The sequence below is a fragment of the Barbus barbus genome, assembly GCF_936440315.1.
Source record: "Barbus barbus genome assembly, chromosome: 11".
NCBI classification, from domain to species: domain Eukaryota; kingdom Metazoa; phylum Chordata; class Actinopteri; order Cypriniformes; family Cyprinidae; genus Barbus; species Barbus barbus.
The window spans coordinates 31,661,349-31,679,051 of record NC_136739.1 but is presented as its reverse complement, the minus strand read 5'-3'; the positions used below and the strand labels follow the sequence as shown (position 1 = coordinate 31,679,051).

At 34.1% G+C, this 17,703-nt stretch overlaps 1 protein-coding gene across 1 annotated transcript; it reads right to left on the bottom strand.

The window, feature by feature from the left end:
- Positions 1 to 6,516: 6,516 nt before the first annotated feature.
- On the bottom strand, positions 6,517 to 17,278 carry dct (dopachrome tautomerase). Its single transcript, XM_079428380.1, has 8 exons — positions 16,783 to 17,278; positions 15,360 to 15,659; positions 14,289 to 14,389; positions 13,663 to 13,829; positions 11,994 to 12,173; positions 10,831 to 10,966; positions 10,531 to 10,729; positions 6,517 to 7,849 (listed from the first exon to the last, which is right to left on the bottom strand). Exons 1-8 carry the CDS (start codon positions 17,069 to 17,071, stop codon positions 7,674 to 7,676), a joined length of 1,548 nt encoding a protein of 515 aa, XP_079284506.1. The 5' UTR covers positions 17,072 to 17,278; the 3' UTR covers positions 6,517 to 7,673.
- Positions 17,279 to 17,703: the final 425 nt, after the last annotated feature.

Below are 17,703 nucleotides of genomic sequence, written 5' to 3'. Positions count from 1 at the left end.
TGACCGCTGAGCTCCACACAGACTGCTTGTGTTTTATATCAGACTGGGCCACTGAGATCAGCCGTCTAAAGGCCGTTCTTCCTGATTCAAAGATCACCAAGCGGCAGGTTTTGCATGATGGAAGTTCTTCAAAAGGGTCGTAAGCATTACACATCTGATATATGAAAGATGTCAAGTGCATTTTTTTTTTACATTTCCAGTATAGTAGATTAAAGGAATAGTTCACCTTAAAAAATGAAAATTTGCTGAAAATGTGCTCCCCCTCAGGGCATCCAAGATGTGAGCTTGTTACTTCATGTGAACAGATTTGGAGAAATGCAGCATTGCATCACTTGCTCACCACTGGATGCAGTGAATGGGTGCCGTCAGAATAAGAGTCCAAACAGCTGATAAAAACATCACAATAATCCACACCACTCCAGTCCATCAGTTATCATCTGGAGAAGACAAAAGAAACAAATCCATCATTAAGATATTTTTAACTTCAAACTCTTGCTTTTGGCTAAAATGCGAGTCCATAATCCATAATAAAGCTTCCTCCAGTAAAAAAAAAAAGAGCCCTGTTGTCTCTCACATCAAATATTCTACAAATCTGATGAAGAAACAAACTCATCTACACACAGTTATCAACGTTTGATGTGGATCAAAAAAGTGAATTAAAGTTGTCCTAAGACAAGAACGCATTTTGGTTTTAGGACAACTTTGATGAAAGGTTTTGATCCACTATATTGTATTGCCTGATGGTGAGTACATTTTCAGCAAATTTTCATTTTTTGCGTGAACTATTCCTTTAAAGTGATTGTTCATCCAAAACGATTTACTCAACCTCGCGCAAACCTGTATGTTTTATTTGGAGATTGACAGTTTGTGTAAAAAAAATGCATACAGGTTCTTAAAATGTCATATTTTGAGACATCATACAGTGAACTATCCCTTTAACTGCAACACATTTATCTTTTATATTATGAAGATTATTAAGGTCTTCATATGTATTCTTCTCACACATTTTGAACATTTTCATGCAGGTTTAGCTTTCATGAATGTGGAAGAGAATATCTAGATTAATGTAAAAAGATGATCTTAACAGGATCTGAGAAATTAGGGAAAATAAATCAATGTGCATTACAGCGTTTAGTTCTCATGCACATATTATGTCATTTTTGCATATAATATTAACACATTAGTTCTGCGTTCATTTATGCAACACTAGCAGTCTTCATATAATTGATCAAATCTGATTAAACACTACCATTTAAATGTTTGGGGTCAGTATATTTTTTAAAAAGCAATTAATACTTTTATTCAGCAAGGTCACATTAAATTGATCAAACGTTACAGAAGTACACTACAAGTTAAATCAGCATATTAAAATGATTTCTGAAGGAATGATGCTGAAAATTCAGCTGTGATCACAGAAATAAATTATACTTTAACATATATTCACATAGAAAACAACGGTTTTCAATAATATTTCACATTTTTACAGTATTTTTGATCAAATAAATGCAGGCTTCTTCTGAAGAGACATCTTTCAAAAGCATATTACCGACTCTAAACTATTGAATGGCAGTGAATGCTATTCTGTTGTTTCAGATGGTTTTTTTTTTTTTGGTGAAATCTTATGTCAGTTTTCATCTCTTCAAAGTGTTTCAGTAGGAGATTCATATTCTGTGCCCCTGTGTATGAAAAATCATTTGCACAGTTAATGTTTAATTTGCACAAGTGCTTATGCAGTTGGTGGGGACGTTTTTGTGTATATGTATGGCTGATTTTAAACAATAATACCATTCCTTGGAAAGAATTATAGATTTGTGATACTTTAGGTGTATGTATTTAATCATGTTTTCTACCTAATGACCTGGATGGTAGTGTTTTGAGAAACTACACATTGTTGGTCATAAATCCCTTATAAAACATCAGCTTTATGAAAGTCCATATTGAATTTGTCAGTGGAGAATTTAGGCTAACTGATCTATTATGAGTGTTATTTTTATATTTAGAAGATTTTAATCTTACTTACTTTCAGCAAGTTTTCCTTTGCAAATCCTTCTCTGCTTTATTATTATTTTTTTGCACTTACCTTTCAGTATTAGTCTTATTAATGTGTACACTTATGGTGCGAAAATCATATTCTTAATCAGAATTTTTGCAACAAAATATATATTCTTTAATCAAGAGTATTTAATTGAGAAGCAAGATTGTTTTCAAGAGAATATATCTTGAGTTCTTTGCCTTTCTTACCCCATTTACAAATAGTTAATTTTTTAAAAAGCCTATGCCTCCCAAACATTTGTTAGATTTTATGCTTAAAAAAGAGAAAAATAAATCTAGTTTAAAGGCATTTAGATTTTGTTTACTGAAAAAATACAAAAATTCTGATTAAGAAAGTTTTTTTTAGGAGTTACTAATTACATTTTACAGTGCTTCATGAGATAATTTACTGCTTTTGCCCAGATATTTTAAAGATTGTAATGTAATGCACTTTTATATTAAGATGTGCAATGATCTTTGTTTTTATTAGAGACTTCCATATATATATATATATATATGTGTGTGTGTGTGACCCTGGAGCACAAAACCAGTCTTAAGTTGCTGGGGTATATTTGTAGCAATAGCCAAAAATACATTGTATGGGTCAAAATTATAGATTTTTCTTTTATGCCAAAATTCAGTAGGATATTAAGTAAAGATCATGTTCCATGAAGATATTTTGTAAATTTCCTACAGTAAATATATCAAAACTTTTTTGATTAGTAATATGCATGGCTAAGAACTTCATTTGAACAACTTTAAAGGCGATTTTCTCTATTTTTTTTATTTTTATGCACCCTCAGATTCCAGATTGTCAAATAGTTGTATCTTGGCCAATTATTGTTCTACCCTGAAAAAATTGTTGTGGTCCAGGGTCACACACACACACACACACACACACACACACGTGTATATACGAGGGGCCGTACAAGCCATAATTCATTCTGGTGCTTTCACACACATACATTCTCCATTCACATACATACATTTCTGCTTTCATACACATACATTTTCCTTACACATACATACATTGCTACTCTTTTTCACACACATACATTCTCCATTCACATACATACATTTCTAACTTTTTTTTGGTATCCATTACTTCCTGTTTAAGTAGGAAGTCACACTCAGACCAGGAATTACATGTGCAGACTTGCTCAGCTCATCCTAACACAACTATGCTATTCAAAGTCATCCTATTTTCTTTTCAAGTACATTTTTTTTTTTATCTTTATTTTTAAATATCGTTATGTAACCCACGTGTTCTAGAGATCTATGCACAAAGGATAAAATGATCAGGATTTTTCGTGACCAACTCCAATTTGGCGATATTTTTATATTAAAATGGGCCGATTCCTATACTCGTTGCCTATTTATTTTCATTTATTAGAGGTGCAATAGGAGATCTTGGAAAAATGCTAACTTTAGCCTGATAGCACTGAAAGCAAATGTCCCACTGTCCCAGCAATCGCCGTCCAAAGCCACGCCCCCTGAACGCACATACGCTCAAAGAGCAGAAAACCAGAGACAACATTAAAATACTACAATAGGCTACATCAACGGTTTCCAATTACAGTCCTCGAGCCCTTCCCGCTCTTCACTTATCATGTCTTATCACATCCGACGGTTGTTCTGTTCGACCATAAGTCATCAGTGCCCTGCGAAGTGGACATCGCCAGATATTCCGCCATGATTCCAGTTCAAAGCGAGCGTACCATACAAAGGGCATTAAAGTGTGCGAGACATGAATTTAAATTGTATTTATTTACAGAGGTATATTATGTCACACTTCACACTTCTCTAGTAAGTTTCATCTGTGTGTGACAGATTCAGCGGATTTTCCCTGCTCAGGGAGTAGGGAGCAATGAACACTGTGTAGGGAGCATGTCAATCAGAACACAGTTCATGTACGGTAGCTCTTTCTCCAGTGAGAAAACTTTAAACTCTAAAATACCAGGAAGGAAGATTGGGTTGTTGATGTTTGCTTGCTGTTCTAGCTGTCTGCACAGCTGCGTGCGTGAACGCGCTGATGACGTATCTGTCTGCGTGAACAGGGTGCGCAGAGGTATGAAAATACATACGTTGACAGGCAGGTAGGAAAGCCAATTAAAACGCCCGGACCGAGCGTTTTGATTGGACGAACATTTCTTGGTCCTACACCTTCCACATAATATATAAATACAGATAAATACATTTAGACCACTTCACTTAATGATTGCTATCAGGATTTGAAGAGACTTTCAACCAGAATAACAAAAAATGTTTCTGAAGACAATCACCTATTGCACCTTTAATTGTTTATTTTGCTCTGTTACTGGTCAAATTAACCTTAAACAAACAAACAAAAATATCTGCAACATGAAGCAACTGCACAAAACTAAAACATCAGACAAGCTGAATAAATATTTTATTATTACTCTTTATTATTAGTGTTTTGCTACCTTAATTATATGTATGTTTGCACTATGTCTGTACTTTCTGTACTGAAGCGCCTGACACCACGACGAATTCCTTGTGTGTGTGTGTGTGTGTGTGTGTGTGTGTGTGTGTGTGAACACTTGACAATAAAGCTCTTTCTGATTCTGAGGAAAAGACAAATTCTCTTTCTGACAGCAGGTGGCGCTTATAGAACAGCAATAACAATATAGCATTTCCACTGCTGTACACAGCGCCGCGCTTATAAACACGTTTTACAGAGGTAAGAGGAAGAGAAAATGCCATCAAAACTTTTCTGAAGACAGTTCTTCTCAGAAATACATTCATAATAACCCCATCCCAATTCAATATTTATGTTTTCTTCCAGTTTGTCGAGCATCTCAAACAATGAATTTGTTCTCTGGTACAGTATTTTATCTGCTTGCGCGACTATTCTCTCCTCTTCGTGTCTGTCTTCGGTGCATCTTTGTAATATCATGATGATCACTACGTTTGTGTTACCGAATGGTGTCCTGTCAGGAATAACCTTCCCACGCTGTATATGAGCCATTTGTGATTACCGTCACACGGTGTCTACACCGGACGCGCCGCGCTGCAACAGTCTAGTAGTCTGCACTGGACAGGACAAAGCGACTATTGCAAATCATTTGCACTTTGTGTCAGTACGTCATGAATAGAATGATGCATCAGTTTTACTGTCGGGAATTTATCATGTTGTGCCGCATCGCGTGTAGACAGCATCATTATAATAGGTTCTATATTGTATCATGTAGTAGACACGAGTCAGTTTAAATGCTGGAGATGCCAAGATATTGCTACGAACAACAAACAAAACTATCTAAAAATAAATAAACCACAATGAGTCCAAATCTTGAGTAATGGAAATAATATAAAAATATCGCTGACCCTAACCTGATTCTGCCACCTCTCACATTATTCACTTCCTAAATTGTCAAATAGTGGAAAAAATCCACAGACGCTTATAGTAAGCGTCTCTGGCAACACGGCTGAGTCGGGGCCTGCCTGCCTTCCGTTTCCACTATACTCTCTCACACACACACATATTCTTCTCTTACATACACATATTTTCTTTAGACATACATGCATTTTCTTCTTACACACATTTATTTTTTATAATATTAAATGTATACTTTGAATACATTTGCATAAGAGCAAAATGTATAAGCATGTGCGTAAAATATATGAATATGAGAGTTAAATATATGAATGAAAGGAGAATGTAAGTGTGTGAAAGTAAAAATATATGTATGTGAAAAGAGAATATAAGTGTGTGTGAGAATAGAAATATATGTATGTGTGAGAGCACCAGAATGAATTATGGCTTGTACGGCCCCTCATATATATATATATATATTCCTATTTCAATACAGGAAAACATTCTTTGCTACAGGAAAAACAAAGCGGATTTATAGCAGTATTATAGAAACATTCATTTAACTATTAACCATAAAATAATTTAAATCAAATCAGGACACTTTTTTTTAAATGAAAGAAATAAGTAATCATTTAAGGGCTAGATTTTTCAAGCTCTAGTCATTTTAAATTTAATCCTGACTCCAATGGTGTAGTTTTATTGTGAAATGCTCAACGAACTATTTACAATTTTCAAAAAATACTGAAGAAATGACCTGGATATGTTATACAAGCTTCATTTGAATGTCATTCATCAGTTTCATTGTAAAACATTTGTTAACATATCTTGAATAAATTCCTTTTATATTCATAATGTCAGTACATTAAAGGCAGATTTTGGTGTGTAAACATGAATTCATCAAACTTGTACGGCAAAAAAAGATTTTTGTAAATGTTCCCTGCTGTTTGTAAAGATTTGTTGGCAGGTGAATCAAATTTTCAATCAATTTTGAAAACATGCAGTTTTTGAATTGTGATCCCTGTCTTCTTCTAAAAGCATCATAGAATTAATGTTAAAATCCTCTTACTAAAAATCTTTACTAATGTTTTTTTATTATTATTAAATGTTAATTAAATTGAGAATGTAATTTTCAATCTGTGATGTGATTGTTTTACATTGTTCAGGAGTTTATTTACATTAGCAGGAATAATTCACCTACAAAATCAATATTCTGTCATCATTTACTATACCTCTATTGTTTTCTTTGTTCCATGAAACCCAAAGCTGTTAAGCAGCGTGTCTGAGCTTTTGCTTTCCGAAAGTGTAAAGTCTGAGAACAGACTGAAATCTCATTGTCGGTTGTGTTTTTCAGTGATCGGTCACATGAATGAGATTTGTGAGCTCAAACCGACAGGAAGATATTTAACAGCTTTAACGGCAGATTTTAATCTGTTCTTTACATAAAGCATCATATGACTTAAGAAGACTTGAGCACAAGTCATATGAACTTCTGTACACTTGCATTTTAGGATGAACTGTTCCTTTAAAACTAATGGCACAGACATTTGACCTTTAGCATATTAAAGGAATAACAAACAAAAATGAGGCCAAGATTTTTCACAATTTTTTAATCATAGATATACACTATTGTTCAAACGTTTGGGGTCAGTAAGAATTTCTCGTCAGTGCTCACCAAGGCTGCATTTATTTTATCAAAAATACTGTAAAAATTATGAAATATTATTACAGTTTATAATAGCTATTTTCTATGTGAATATATTTTAAAATATAATTTATTTCTGTGATCAAAGCTGTATTTTCAGCATCATTACTCCAGTCTTCAGTGTCACATGATCCTTCAGAAATCATTCTAATATATTGATTTACTGCTCAACAAACAGTTTATATTTTTGTTATATTACGGGTTTTTTTTAGATTTTAGATTCATGTTATTTTAGATTTTTTGATGGAAAAAGTTGAAAAGAACAGCATTTATTTCAAATGCATTTTTTGTTTACTGTCACTTTTGATCAATTTAATGCATCCATGCTGAATAAAAATCTTACTAATCCTAAACTTTTGAACTGTAGTGTATATAAATATGTTTTATACATTTCATGGCGGCTGATACAATTCAGCAGACTCGTTGAATCATTGCTCCTCTCTAACCATCAAAAGAGTTTGTGATTTACTGAATTTTTTCAATCATCTTCATGTGTTTTGCTCTGCATTCACTGGATCTGTTCCAAAACCTAGCGAGCTGCCTACCGGGCCAGCATTTCAGGGCATGAGGATTTGGGACAAGGCCTCTGATGTGTGTGGATGTGAATTACGCCTCCTCTGTGTATTTTGTGGTGGTGAACTCTGCGTTCAGGAGAGGCTCGAACTCGCGCCTCTTCCTCTGCTGCACATACAGCACCGACAGGAGCAGCAGCAGGAGCAGACCGAGGAAGATTCCTCCTAGTGTGCTGCCCAGCAGAAACATGGCTGGCCTGTTGTCTGTTTCTGAAACACACACACACACACTGAAAGATCAACTACAGAACATTTACATCAGGTAGACTGTGGATTCAGAGTTCTGTCAGTTCTTAAACGATCAGTTCAGCTAAAATGACAATTTTCCCATGAGGTGTTATTTTTACGTGGAACACAGAATTTGTGGCTACATATAGAAGCCTGTTTTGTTTCCACCACAGAATAATACAAAATCTAAAAATAAAACAAAAGATAAGATAAGATCTCACAATTAAAAATTTTTCTTGCAATTGCAATTTAAACTCAGAATTGTGAGATACAAATACATAGGCCTAGCTGCGAGGTATAGACTCATAATCCTTAATTTCATTTAATTTCAATAATATTTCTCACAATTTCCAGTTGTTGTTTTTTGTTTTTGTCCGCCATGAAATCTAAAAAGTAACTGCAACTTTATATCTCACAATCTTTTTCCTCCGAATTATGAGTTTATTTAATGCTTGAAAATGCATTTTGATACGACAACACCGTTTTCAAATGTATCCGGATGAATTTACCTTTATGCACCTCTTATCGGGATGCACTGAAATTTAGGCACCCGAAAACAACATCATTTTGAATCAATTGAACAAATTGCTTCACAAATTCCTCACGCTGGTGATGCCTGATGGTCAAAATGGTGCAAATGATTAAACTCAAGCCAAACATGCATAACAGCTTTTACAAACCCTATGCAAATGTTGCATTGAAAATGGTTTCACATAGACCACTGCAACGGCGAGCCACAAAATTGTATTTATTTCATTTTATTTATTTACTTTTCGGCACAATGACGAAGCCTTGTTTACTGAAATCATGTGACTTTATCAGTTTGATACGCGCTCCGAAGCGCTGCTTCAAAACAAATGATTCTTAAAAGTTTAGAAGCTGCGAAAATATTCGTCCAAAAATTTATTTTTGAATTGACTGAAACGGTTTTGCGCTTCTCCAAATGGCACATTAGTGATGGGCAAATGAGGCCTCGTGAAGCACTGAGGATTTCCTCTGACTGTTTCGGGAAAAGATTCAAAGCTTCGCCTGCGTCCCAATGTGCATACTATCCATCCTAAATTCTATGTGATATTAGTCATTTTCAATACTATTTAGGGCAGATATGGTGGATAGTATGCACATTGGGATGCAGGGTTTGAGTGAATCTGATCAATTAATTTACCCATTAAACTGTGCAATTTAATACAGTACGAATCTCAATATGATGCAATAGAAGAATAATGTAGCACATATGAATTGCATATGATATGACAAATATTAAATTTTCCCAAAATAATTTGCATTCTTCATATTACTTGTATGACAGGGTATCTAAAATGTAACTGAATAAGTTACTCATAAAGTAATGTTGCCTTCACGTGAATTATCGTAATGTTGCCTTCACATTTACAGTTATCGTAAATTCGAGTTTCCTAATCGGAAATTGGACGTGAACGGCCTCTCAAGTCGTATTTACTACTGGGAAATTCGTTTGATTTCAGAGTTAGGCGGATCATAAACTTTAAACATGGAGGAGGAGACAACCATTGCTGCTGTCGATGCTGTTCTCACAACAACTACATCCCTTTGTCTTGTCGCTAAAGTAGTGTATTTATAGGCTTAGATGTGAACGATCATTCGAAGCATATTGCATGTTTTATAAGCAGCGAAATGCTAGGACTTCTCGACAATAACGATTTGCCATTTATAATTGATCTTCATTTTGAGGTTCTTCTTTTAGTCTACTGTTTGCAAACAAACTTAAGCTGGTTAATCATTATTTGTAACCTGTCATCCAATAATCACAATAAGCTTTGGTCTGTAATTGTTACTTTTAATATGAAACAAAGTCTGCGATTTCAAAAACAGTTAATTTTATACCGAAATTCAAACAATAAATGTGGTTTTGACGCTCTTAAATGTGCCGTAGCGCTTCACTAGGCCTGCAAGCGGCACTAAACTGATCATATTTACTAGTTATAACACGAAATAAACAGGAACGAAAATCAGAAGGTGTTGAAAGAAATAGCACAACTTAATGAAATGTATCATGTATCGCTCAATCAGTGTTTCAGCCACAGAAAGACGTTGAAACCGCTTGTAAACAATGTAACCAAAGCTACATTTACATATTCATTATCCATAACAAAATAGTTAGCTAGAAAATATTACTCTAGAGAGGAGAATTTTGCTAAATGTATGCACTATATTACATATTCATTATATTTTTACTTAACCCGTTGTCTTATTTAATATGTTTGAATTAATCTGTCATGAAAGCGTTTTATTACCATTGTTTATATCTCAACAACGAATTAAAGTGGAAACATAATATCATTAAAACGTTCATAAAACGCCAGCATTAAATTAAATACGGTCTCATTTGCAATTTAATATGAGTATATATGCAACTAAAAAAGTGGCTAATGAATTGATTATTAAATGCATTTTATTTTTGGTTTTGGTTAATGAAAAATTTGTTTCAGTAAAAAAAATGTATAATAATAATTTCGGTTGCATCATTACTCGCATACAACAACAGTTCAAAGTGACCAATGTTATGGTGCTTTTATGTTGTCTTATTTGGAGCTTGACAGTCGTTATGACTATTGTGTTCTTCAATCAATATGGGTAAGTAAATAATGACTGAATAATATGTGCATTGACAGCATGTTTGTTACCTTCAAGTTCAATGGCGTAGGAATATCCCAGCTGTTCAGATGCCACGTAGATCTCCTCATTGGTCACAGGTGGGAAAAACGGGACCATGTTATAATGCCGGTTGTGTCCGATAGGAGCCATCTCATCTGGGAAGCTGGCGTTTTCACGGGAGCGTCTCATCCATTCCTCAAATACTGCATCGGTGAATGTATGAAGCACCTATTTGGCCATAAGAGAGAACATGTCTTTTTCCCGATTCCAGAGCTCATGTACACTGAACGTTGTGATGTTATTGTCATTTAATGTGTTTTGTATGTTACCAGAAAGATTGGGTCGTTGGCGGCGGAGTGGGACAGAGCGCTGGTCCCGTTGAGGAACAGGTGAACCAGGTTGTGCAGATTGGACACAGAGCTGTCCAGCTCTCCGTCTGGCTTGTCGTATCCTTCCAGTGCGTTCCTACAAGGAAAGGTAAAAGAAAACTTCAAAACTAACTCACAGACATCAGGTCAATTCTGTAAACCTTGACATATGAAATAATAGTCAGAAAAATCACATTTTTTTAAAATGGAACCATGAGCCTTTAAACTAAATATTTTACATTTTTTCTTTTTTTTTTTTTTTTGTTGAGTATCATATTTGATCCATCCGGCTTTTGTGTGATATAGTGAGAATATGGAGGAAAACGCTCAGTTATATTCAGAGACTCAAACAGAGCAAAAATATGCAATTTTGTGCAGATGCTGATATTTATATGGCCAAGAAGTGATAAAATTCTGATGCATGTAATTTAAATCAATGCGACCTTTATAACAGTATAGCAGATCATATAAAATGATCGAAACATCGTCATCACTCTATATAAAAAAGCCGAGCCGAGCTGCTTCAGTAAGTGTTCATCTAGAAATATCACTGAAGTTATTCTGAAGTTTACTTGATAAAAACCGGCAAAGATTTGACAGCAGAAGACACGTGAAGCAGCAGCTGAAGCTGGACGCTTGTACAATTACACTAAAAGAGCTTTTACTGGATAAAAAGTCTAAATTATCAATCAGACGACAGAAGGCATGCAGTAGATTGTGCATGCAGTGGGGATTTTTCAGTAAAGTTTTTATTATGTTGATTATTCAGAGGCCTTAGAAATTTGTGCATATCGATTAAGAAACTTTATGGGGTTAAGTGATTTAGATAATGGTTGGTTTTGTTCTTTCAGGCTAAATTTAGTATATTGTGGTTATACCTTTATTAAATTACTTATATTGTTAAGATTTTGGTTAATAATTATGTATCTCACGGATAGACAGATAGAATATATCTATGTAATGGTGTTTTTGTCATTTTTGGAGTTTGACATTATACATCACCTCATTTTGTTTAGCATGGAAGAAAGAAAATAGATCTGAGAGTAAAACTCATTAAATGTTGACTAAATGATGTTGTTTTTTGTGTATAACTGTTCCTTTGCGGCTGTGATGGACTGGATTACCTGAAGCTGAAGCTGGAGTTGGTGAAGTACGGTGGACTGTCAAAGTCTCTGAGGTTCAGGCAGCTTCTGACGTCATTCATGGTTGGTAAAGTCACATTAGCGCTCTCCATGATTCCTCTGCGCAAAGATCCCTCGCTGGTCCCGTTACACAAGGTCACCAGACGATTATATTCATCCAGACTGAAAGAAAAAAGATGCAGATCATTATATAATGTTACATGCTGGCATGATTCTGGATCAGTGTGAGCCGCAGGTGTGCTGTAGTAGTTTTTGCGGAGTGTGTGTCTCATTCTGCTCCTTAGTTTAGTAGTAAGTGCACTACTTAGGGAGTCAGTCAGTCACTAGTGCATACAAACGATTGTTGTCTACTTCCTTAAAAAACAATAAACAATGAGTGGTCGCTCTCAAGTGCAAGTGTCAACTTATGAAGATTCAATCTTAAAAATGATTTTATTGTGTGACTGAAAAACATTGTGTGAACTTCTACAGGAATTGTTGTTGGATGATATTATATTTTTATTTGTTTGTTCATTTTTGTATGTTATGCGATTTTTATATTTATATAGTAAGCATTTTGGGCCTGCTTTTATTATATTAATTTATTGCCTAAATGCCATTACATATACTGTAATAGGTTATATTTCAATGCATGTCACAGTGGTGATTAGATCAAGGCTCTTGATAATGTGCAAATTACTAAAACTATTAAAAATCATTTTCCTAATTTAAATAAAGCTGAAATTAAATATAAATATTAGATGAAAAAATCAAAAATGAAAATCTTGTTGCTTTAAATGGGTTATTTTTTTAATTAAATTAGAAAATATAAAAATAAAATCTAATTTGTAAAAATTACTATAATAGTATCTCATGGATACTAAAATAAATTATACTAATGTATACATTCTTCCTGATAGTGTTGTTATTTGTTAACTGAAACGAAAACTACTAAAATACTTTTCAATCATATTCAATAATACAAATATATTCAGTAATTCAAATATATACTGAAAAATATAAATATTTCAGATGTAAATATTAGATGAGAATATTAAATGTTGCTAAAATAAAGTTGAAGTACTAAAATTATTCAAATTTAAACAGAAAAAAAGGAGGTTAAATAGAAATATTTGAAAACAAAATCTAATAAAAGTGACAAAAAGCTTAGAAAATGCAAGGATGTTTTTCTGGTGGCCCCTTATGCATTTTTCTATTCTCTCAATTCATTTTCTAATACACTGTAAAAAATAAATTAAAGAAAAGTTGAGCCAACTTCAAATTTTAAGGCAACCAGCTTCAGCAGATTTTTGAGTTTTCTCAACTTATCTCAAAAATCTGCTGAAGCTGGTTGCCTTAAAATTTTAATTTTGCTCAACTTTTTTTTTTTTTTACAGTGCACTTTTGAAAATGTATGCTACTTTTACTCTGAAAATGATAATATAATCTTTCACTATTTTGATTTTGACACATTTGACTTGAAATGTGACGTCGCAGACGCAGATGGGTAAATATGCAAGTCTGTTGCACACTTTAAGAGCCTCCAAAAAACTGGTCATTGATGAAACATCTACTATAATATAATGTTTCTTGTGTTTATTTATTTAGATTTGGATTAATTGAAACTTTAACACAGCGAGTCAGATATGCTGTAACTAACCAGCAAACGTACCTGTCACACACCACTCCCCAGCGGGCAAACCTGGAGCGCGGGCTGATACGGGACGGGTCGGTGGGGTCTCGTCCTCCGAGCAGAGAGTCTGTGCAGACGTCACACTCCGTCCGTCCTGTCGCAAAGTTCCAGTACGGGACGGCAAAGTTCTCATTACCTGTGAGTTTCTATAATGAGAAGAAAATATCAGTTTCCTCTCTATTAGGAAACATAGATTCAGTGAAGTATTCAGAGGAGAGAGGAAGCCCATGTTTCTCAGAATAGTGAACTTATTTAAGGGGTGTGAACATGTTGCATTATATACAATTATATTATATTAAAATATACATTTTTAAAAATCAAATTCACTTATATTATCAAGATTTCAATACAAGTTAAAATGTTAAAGCCCCTCTTGATTACGGGACAAATCAAAGGTCATCATGGGCCAACTTTAGTCCGCAGGTCCTTTTTTTTTCCATCTCTGTCCTAATGCTTAATTTCTCTTAGTTGGACATTGCACTCAGAAGTTATTGATATAGTCACTATATATGTGCAACAGCCCAAAACTTCACTGACCCCTTGTCAGATGATTAGATGATGGTTAGAAATTCAGTGTGAAACAGACCAAGAAATGCAGGAATGACCTGTAGTTCTCTCTCCAGACTGAGCAGATGGTATCTGTGCCAGGTGATGAACGCCGGACCCTTGTGGGAAAAGTCGATGGCTTTAAAAGGACGTCCTGGACCTGCCAGAAAAGAGGGCGTCAAAAGTTAAGTAGGTGAAGTAACCACAAAATACAACACATATTGTCTATTTGATCTCATAATAGTATTAGGACTCTATGAAATCCATTTTATTTTCCCCAAATTCCATGCTTTTGGTTTTATTTTTTTGTGGATTTTGTTTTAATGCTTAACAATCAAAAAGCAAGTCTAATCAATTGAATTCATTAAATGTTAACAATTTAATAATTTATTACAACTTTCACAATCCCCCCCCCCCCCCCCCCCACAGATTCCTTTTTTCCCTGTTTTCTTTAAAAAAGCATGTTTAATGAATTGAAATCATAAAACATATACAATTTAATGACAATTTGTTAAAAGTTTAAAATATATGAAATCTGTTTTCTCTTTCCCAAATTCCATTCTTCAGTTTTAATTTTTCTGGATTTAATGATTTAAATTAATTTTAAAAATCAAAAAGCATTTTGTATAAAATATAATAATATAATATTATGTAAAATATTTATGTCAAATTTAATATTCAAAGACACTAGTCCATATTGTGACCTGATTAATTGTACATCTCTGCTTGATTTATTCGTCCAAAATTTGTGCACTTTGCCTGCATTTTCCTTATTGCCAAAATCATACACTGAAAAAAATTATTCATTGAATTTGCTAAAAAATTTTAAGGTAAGTGGTTGCAATCAATTTATTTGAGCTACATTTAAATAATCAAATTTAGTTGACTAACTTCAACATGTTTTTATTTAAGTGTAGCTAAAATTAATTTTTTGCAACTAATTACGTTAAAAAAATGTAGTATCATTTTTTTTTCAGTGTAGGGCTGTATAATACTGATTTAAAACATTGCCTGTCAATTTTGGAGAAAAATGACATTTAAACTGCAGGTCTGAAAGTTGTTTTGATGTTTTGACGCAGCAGAGCAGCTAATGGAGCAGTGTAAGTGGTGCTTTAACGGCAGCTCCTCACCTAGTAATGTGTCTCGCACAGAGTAATAGTGCTGCCAGACGAAGAAGTCGTAGATGGAGATGTTGCTGAACTGCGGCTCGGTGCCGTTGGGTCCCAGCAGGCCCAGCCAGTGCTGTGTGGCGATGACGTATTCGGGGTGGACGGTGGTTTTGGCCAGATCCAGAACGTCCAGGAACTCCTGCAGCTCACCGGGGCTCAGAGAGTGAATGTCCTTCCTCACAACGGCAGCTCTGCGCTGGTCACAGTTCGGCCCCGTCCAGCCGAATTTACACTCGCCGCAGTTATACCCAGCAAAGTTACCTGTTCAAAAGATAATATATTAATACACATGAAATCTAGTTTTAGAGATTTGCGGTTGCTAAAGTGCCCCTATGATATTCTCATCAAAAAGAAAAGGGATATTTGCAATGCAAAATTTGGAACATACTTAAAAAGAAAATTCAATAAATGAAAATAAGTATTTAAAAACTAGTAATACAATTAATATATATTAAATACAGCACAGTTTAATATAAATAGTCAAATCTAATGTATATGTATTTACTGTGTGTGTGTGTGTGTGTGTGTGTGTGTGTGTGTGTGTGTGTGTGTGTGTGTGTATATATATACATATACATATATATATGTGTATATATATACATATATATATATATTATTAGAACTAGATAAAGATTTTAATATACATGTAATGCTAATATTAATTATTATTATTATTAAATTCCATATATGTTTTACATTTTATTTTATATATATGTGTTATTTATTGAATATATATATATAATTTAAGAAAAAGTTTGTTTTAATATTAAATAATATAATACTAATATTAATTGTTATTTATGCTAATACTAATTATTCATTCATTTCTATAAATTACTCACTAAAGATAATTATAATGCAGATTTTAACAATATGTGTGTGTGTGTGTGTGTGTACACAATATTATATACATATATATATATATAAATATGTATTTTTAACATATAATATATATTAAAATTAATGTATATAATTTTTTATATATACATATACAAAAAAAATTATAAATTAAACTTCATATTTAGTTGTACTATATTACACACATATATGTGTATATATACATATATGTGTGTGTGTGTAATATAGTATGTGTGTAGTATATATGTGTGTGTAGTATAGTGTGTGTGTATGTGTGTGTAAAATAGTATGTGTGTAGTATAGTGTGTGTGTGTGTGTGTGTGTTTTGAAAATAGTATACAAAATTTATATATAACTTTATTCCTGTTTTTCCACTCAAATTAATGCCATACTTATGATACATATTATAATATATATTTCAGGTTGATATCCAGGTATATCATGCAGAATAACCTGGTTAAGTATGCAAACAGTCATAATTTCTACAGTTTATTAGAAAGTCAAAATAATAATATTTTCTGCATACCAAAGCATCGACAGGTCCGATTGAAAAACTTAGTTGGCCATCTCTCCCGGTCGTCCACGTTTCTTAACCTGTACGGTCCTCCCCAGGGTTTGGAGTCCACATGGACGTCGCTGCAGTTTCCCCGGCCGGACAGAATCCCGCAGATGTTCTCCGGATCCGGTCCCAGCGCGGGACAGCACTCTTTGGACACGATGGCCTCCACGGTGCAGCAGACTCGGGGGAACTGAGCCTCGGTCAGGTAAATCCATCCCAGACTGTAAATCACAGCCAACACTATCGATCTCCTCATATCTGGAGGATCTTATTCAGTCCGCTTTAAGTTTCTCAGTTTCTCCCTCAAACGCCGCAGCACGTTACTAATCACAAGTAAATGTGTTTTTAATGATTACATGCGGTTCTGAGCGTATCAGTAACGGCTGACGGTCTATAATAGCTTGCGTCCACACATTACATGCATATTCACAGAGCTCAAGCCCATCAGTGCTTTATATGCTCTGGCCAAGTGGAACATGGGAGGATTATTACAGCCGTCCCATGGCAGTCACCTGACACAGAGAAACTATTTGTTGCACTAATGCTGCTCAAAAGCCCCGAGGAAACGTTTCTCAATGGATTCAACTCATCTAGAGCAGATAAATCAATTTTACGTTATCACACTCTCGGGTATGAGCCAAATGTATATACAGGTCCTTTTGATGCGCTGATGTTTTAGACCAATATCAAAGGGTGGTTTTGAAATTGGTTTCTGAGAAATATTCTTATGCGTAACTCATATGATTCAGTTCAGTCAGAGAAAAAGCAACTGATGCAGACAAAGTGACTCCAAAATGATTTGGACAGTAATATCTCATTTAATGTATTATTGTGTTATTTTAGTATTATTTATGTGCCATTATAGTATTTATTAATATTTTGAATTAA

Excerpts from the sequence above, each read along its gene's own strand:
- dct (XM_079428380.1), bottom strand. The coding sequence starts at position 17,071 with ATGAGGAGATCGATAGTGTTGGCTGTGATTTACAGTCTGGGATGGATT. Across the intron at positions 14,390-15,359 it reads TGTGCGAGACACATTACTAG|GTCCAGGACGTCCTTTTAAA; the intron begins GTGAGGAGCTGC and ends CTTTTCTGGCAG. Across the intron at positions 10,967-11,993 it reads AACTCCAGCTTCAGCTTCAG|GAACGCACTGGAAGGATACG; the intron begins GTAATCCAGTCC and ends CTTTCCTTGTAG.